The 5,933-nt window shown below is 39.9% G+C and overlaps 1 protein-coding gene across 1 annotated transcript in view; it reads right to left on the bottom strand.

Annotated features, from left to right (window-relative positions):
* KDM2B (lysine demethylase 2B) overlaps positions 1-371 on the bottom strand; it is a 125,056-nt gene extending 124,685 nt beyond the window's left edge. The window contains exon 1 of the mRNA XM_019473272.1: positions 320-371. Within this exon, the coding sequence (XP_019328817.1) occupies positions 320-371 (52 nt within the window). The remainder of the gene's footprint in view (positions 1-319) is intronic.
* Positions 372-5,933: the final 5,562 nt, after the last annotated feature.

Below are 5,933 nucleotides of genomic sequence, written 5' to 3'. Positions count from 1 at the left end.
ACCACTAAGGCGCGGACGGTCCCTGCGTGGGTGCGAGCCGCGACCGAGCGGGACGTGCCCTACAAGTTGAGCGGCTCCGCTGACACGGGGGGAGCGGGTGCAGCGCCGGCTGCCCAACCTCGGGCTTTAAACCCGGGCGCGGTTTTGGAGGACTCCTCTAAAGTGGCGAATTAACGTGGCAAACACTGGAAAATAATCTTGTAATACACGGAGTTGAGGTGAATTACTGTGTTTAGCTAAGCGCTCTGGTTTACATACGCTTGGCTTCGCTGTGTTCTCTATTGCACGTGCAGCAAGTAGTTCGGCAAGGCAGCCCTACCGAAGGCACCCACGGGCTGGTGCGTGAAGTGCTCCAGGATCTGTACCAACATCTGTCCTGTGAGAACAGGTTCTGATGTCTATAATGTATTATTTGGTGTTAAATAAAGCAAAATTGCCTTTGTAATGTGCATGTACAACAGGTAGTTAGAAATCGCACAAAACAGTTGGTAAAAATCACGCAAAGTAGCTGCTGATACCAAAAATTTTAAGTACAGCAATACAGCGGGTTCGTAAGGCTATCAGAGGGTCTCATTTCAAGAACACCAATTCACATCTACTCTAAATTGATGCTGGGCAAATATTGGGACCATCTGATTGCAATAGCAGGGTCAGAGTGCAGGTTTTGAACAGCCTCCAGGTCCCAAAGCGTGGCTCGTCTCTGAAGTGACATCCTTTACCTCCCCTCCACACCCCCCAAGAGAGGGAACATCAAAGAGTACCTAAACCCAGGACTGGGGGCAGATGGCTCTGACGGTGCTCCTCTGGTTTGCTTTTTGCAATTTTTTTGAGATGGACGTTGAGAATAAATGTTTCTACCTTCAGTATGGCACTTGTTCACTGTTGTCTCTCCTGCGCCAGCAAAAATTGGGAGTGCTGTGATCTCACCAGTACAAATCTCAGAAGTAAATTTCGAACTGTCTTTCCATGGCTTTAATTCTCAGATCAGTTAAACGGAGACTGAAACTTTTCTGAAAATAGGGCATTCTTCTTTACTATGCCTGTCCTGCTTCTACCAGCAGAAACATATTCACATAGCATCCAGTTACCCTTTGCATACCTAACCAATCACGTTCTAGGTACTATGTGAAATGTATTAAATATTATGCAAAAGTTAAAACTCATTAAAATTCAACTTTGCGGGCCTCGCCGGTCATCCCTTTGGAAAGATCTGTATTTTAATGAATCATGACATGTGGATAAAGGCAGGAGCGGATAGAGTTCCAACTTAGGATTTACTCCTTCTGCATCTGCCAGATTTGCAGAATCTTGAAAAATCATGTAATCTTTCTCTAACATCTCCCTATTTGCAGATGATTGAACTTTATTATCATATAGAAGTGTTGTGTAGGCTATATATTGAAGTGTGGATTCCAGATGCCTATTATAGCAAGTGCGTTATTAATCCATAATCCTGAGAAGATGTATGCGTATGTTGACCTTTCAGCCAAGATTACTCAAAATTAAATGCATGTGTACATCTGTGGGATTGAGGCCAGAGTACTTCTACAAGATAAATGGATGTTACTAGAGAATCGTCAGACAAAAACCACATAATCCATCCTTTCTACAAAAGTCCACCAAAAAAGACAGAACAGAGACATAAAAGAAAATAAACTCATTTTTCTAAATCTTTTTTTTTTGACATGAACAATCTGGGACTCTTGGTGTATCAAGCAAGCCCACCAAAGACTGTATTAATCACATACACCTCGAAACACCAGAGCACATTGTTGAAGTATGGAAGTATGTTTCTGAAATATCACAATTTTAATCTATAGATCTCCAAAAATAGAAAACACATTTTTAACCTTGTTTTAAGACAGAAATTATTCTTATTGAACTATGATTAATTTTACCATTGAAATAGTACTGTATTAATAACAAAAAACCTGTCTCAAATGTAGAAGAACTGGGGAAAAAAAAGGGGGGCGGTAAGATGTGGATGATGAGAATATCCACAGCTGCATTAAATAGGATAAAAACATTTAGAAGCAATATTAAACCCACGTGCTTCAGGACACAGGTTAAGTGCTGGCAGATGAGGGTTAGGGCTCGTTTCCCCTCTGAGCGGGTCATGCTGCAGGTTTCCAGCAGTGCCCGGAGCTGGGCCCTGACCCAGCGCCTGGGGTACGGGACAGGCCAGGACTGCCGCAAGGCTGGGTTTCTTCACAGTCAAAAATACAGGAAAAACCACTTCATGTATTAATGCTGTGAAAAGGGAGTGGTGATTAGAGCGGGTCATGCTGCAGGTTTCCAGCAGTGCCCGGAGCTGGGCCCTGTCAGGCAGCGCTTGGTACGGGACAGGCCAGGACTGCCGCAAGGCTGGGTTTCTTCACAGTCAAAAATACAGGAAAAACCACTTCATGTATTAATGCTGTGAAAAGGGAGTGGTGATTATTGAGAAAGGAGCTAGGCTGAACTGTATTAAAAAAACAAAGAAACAAAAACAACTTTTGCTGGATGTTAATGTAACTTAAATTACTTAAGATCTAATCATGACAATGTGCTGGATCCTGACCTTGTTAGCTTGAAACTAGGAGCTGTCATTTAATTAAACTTGTACTGCAGGGCTCATGCTAAAATAAAGACTATAGTGCTGTGCTTGGGAAGGCTGTATGAAGAAATGGGTTAATTTCACCCCTACTGAGCTTTCGTACATAGTTATTTCCCATTGGATAGAATGGACTGAAATAATCTTTTAAACATTTTTTAAAATCTCTTTCATCACATAAGACCTACTCTTCTATACGTTACCTTGGGTTAAGATGGAAGACTAGATATTTAACCATTTAATTGTTTTATGAAGGAAGCTAAAAACGATTATATGGTTTTTCTAGACACGATGGATCAAAATCTCTCCTCTGCAGAAATTCCACCAACTAAACTTTAAGATCTACTTTAGATGAGATTTGCAGAGATGCTCGCCTTAACCTCCTCGCTGCTTGGGACTGCTGACAAACCTTTATTTGCCTTTTGCAACTGCTACTTCTAATGTGTTGTTTTTAATGCTGGTCTAACATAATTTCCATTTTGTGGTAACCTGATTTGGTTTTGGTACAATAACAGGAACAAATGGAAGTGATGATTTGCATGTGAAGCTGGAAATATGTTTAAGAAAAACTGCTATGCAGAGGGTAGCACCTTTGCATGCTCAGTACCGTATCACATTAATCATATGGTACTCCACGAACCTATTCTTATTCAGTCCTCCTACAGAAAATACAGAAGTACATTTTTAGCAGAAAAAAATTATGAGTATCCTTGTGACAGCGTACAGATTTCTCAGGGCTTTCTGGAAAGAAACTTGGACTTCTGCCACCTGCTCGGATTGTGTTCATGCATAAATGATCCAGAGAATGGGTTGACATTACCTCTAATTAGGGGTAATAACAGCCTGCCGCTGAAGGAGCCAGTTCCCTTTCTCTTGCATGTCATGTCCCTCATTTCTCCTGCATTAGGGCTAGCGTTCATGCAGCCACAGGGTAAGTCAGTTCAGTGACCTGATCCAGCAGAAAACTCGCCCATTAAGAAAAATAAAGTATATTTTTTTCACTAGGTCGATTCACTGAAGCTCTGTAGCCATTTGATGGGTGTAATTACAGGATGGAGAGGAGAGTGGGGTGAAATGAAGGAAGAGTGCAGGACTACACCCTTTTGGTGGCCTTCCACAATTGCACCGATCAGAGGTAACATCAAACCATAGCTTTGAACTCCAGCATGATTTCAGAAGAACTCCCGGAAGCATTTCTAAGAGTTAATTAGGCATGACTGACTCTTTTTGTTTCAGCTAACTCTAGAGTGGCAGTATAGAGGTGTGTAATAATGAGTAATTAGAGTTGGAAATAAAAGAATTTATCCTGTTTAGTTTGTACCTCAGAATGGAGCTGTAAAATGGAACATAAAGGGGAAAAAGGGTACGCTGCTACAGTCCTAATATTTTAGTTGCAGAAGAAGGCTTAACTTATGTTTTCCTATTTAACAAACCATTTTTTTATTTCTGATAGGAAAGGAAATTATTTCAAAGCTACAATGCTGGGGCTTGGAAGCTTAAAATCACACATGGTTTTGGTTTGGAAAAGGGGATGGGATGAGATGAGATTTCTTTACTGATTTGGTCAGTCCTTTTCCGTACTGTTTCCTTGAATGAAATATGAGCTGAACAGTACATCAGTGCGCTATATTGTTACGTCTTTCAAAGTTCTTCCCGATAAACAGGAATAGGAGTGATGGACAGAAGAAAAACAGTGAGTTCAAAGAGTCTCTTTTAATACAATTATTTAGAAAGACACTTGAAGTCCCTTGCAGGTGTGGTTTTTTGTGGTTTGTTTTTTTTTTTTTTTAGAGAAATCTGATTTTAGGGAACAGGTCAAGACCTAGGTATTATTTGTACAGTAGTACTCACCCATGATGTTAACAGTTCAACCGTAATTTTGCACGGAAATGAGAAGGAATAGTGAACAATCAATCTTGGTTATGTACGTAAACATTTTTCATAGCTTATGAGCAGCAATGCAAAATATTTTTAAATGTATGATTCCACAGAAACTAAATGACAGAGACATAAATGTTTGCTTGAGATGTGGAGGACATTTTACATTACTGTTTTTTGATGGTTACCATTTCTCCCGAGTAAAATGCGGTAATGAAATCACAATACGGTTGTTACTCATTGCTTTGCAATGTGGTGCTCAGACTTAGCCTAAGGCATCAGTGAGAGACACAGAAAATGCTGATTGTGGTGATGAGGTCTTCTGTTGGGTTTTTTTTTTAAGAATTAAAATACACTGAACAAAGAGGAGTATTTTAAAATGCTAACATGCTGGACTTTGACTCAAATGGATCCTATACAGTAGTACTGTCGCCCATAAAAGAGAAAGAAGGTGGCAAACACTCCATGGAGTCATTTATACAACAGTAAAGGCTTTTATGGAAAGACTAAGTCAAACTCATTCTTCTACAGAGGTGTTTTAATGCCCCTGTAGATAAAAATCTAACCAGAAGTTGTTTATAACAAGACGATTCCGTTTATTTCCTGAGAAGGGAATGAAATCAGATCTATGTGGTAAGAAATGGTAGTTTCAGGGAATGCCTCTGAAGACTTCAAATCGTTAAGATTTTTTTCTTGGATGCTTCAACTGTCTTTTTTAAAAGAATGCCATGTAAATGAAAAGCATTACGTGACCTGTGTTGGTATACATTGTCATCACCTTTACTGTGCCTAAGTAAATGAACGACCTTGCAAATCAGAGAAAGGTGTGAAGAGAAGAACAAAGCAAAAATGTTAAAGACAATGTGCCGCATTTTTCCTACTTGTAGATAAGGTGGAAAATTTCAACGCAATAGAAAATCACCAACGCTTTTGATTTCTAATGGAACTAGCATTGCAGTGATTCAGCTCGTACGTGACCATCCATGTGTCTGTAAATAGTTAAAGTATCCTTGTCCAATATTATTTCTATTGTTAAAATCGTATTTTTCTTACTAGAAATCAATAGCAACAGGTTTGTTTCTTACACGTCCCTGAATTCTCCAGACCCACAAGTTTGATGCGGCACAAGCACTGTATTAAGTCTCACCTTTTCAGAAATCATCTTCATAACTGTGCCATGTATTTGCTGGGGAGTTCTGCTATATGCCTCATTTTTCCCTCTGTAAAACACAGAAAAAATATCGTTTAAAGGGTTTGCATGAATGCGGTAATAAAAAAATCTTTCAACACTGGCATACATATCTGTTGAAATGTTCTGCTTAATCAGCTTTTATCAACTGCTTGCTGATGAACTAGTTATCGGGAGCTCTGGGTGTACAAAATGGTTATGAAAACCTTAACTACGTGACAAACGGTGAGGTGTTTCAATTTTAATTGGAAGCGAGGGTGGGTGCTCAGACCG

The sequence above is a fragment of the Aptenodytes forsteri genome, unplaced genomic scaffold (assembly GCF_000699145.1).
Source record: "Aptenodytes forsteri isolate BGI_AS27 unplaced genomic scaffold, ASM69914v1 Scaffold118, whole genome shotgun sequence".
NCBI classification, from domain to species: Eukaryota; Metazoa; Chordata; class Aves; order Sphenisciformes; family Spheniscidae; genus Aptenodytes; species Aptenodytes forsteri.
Note: the sequence above shows the minus strand (reverse complement) of the source record. Positions and strands in the feature narration are given on the sequence as shown.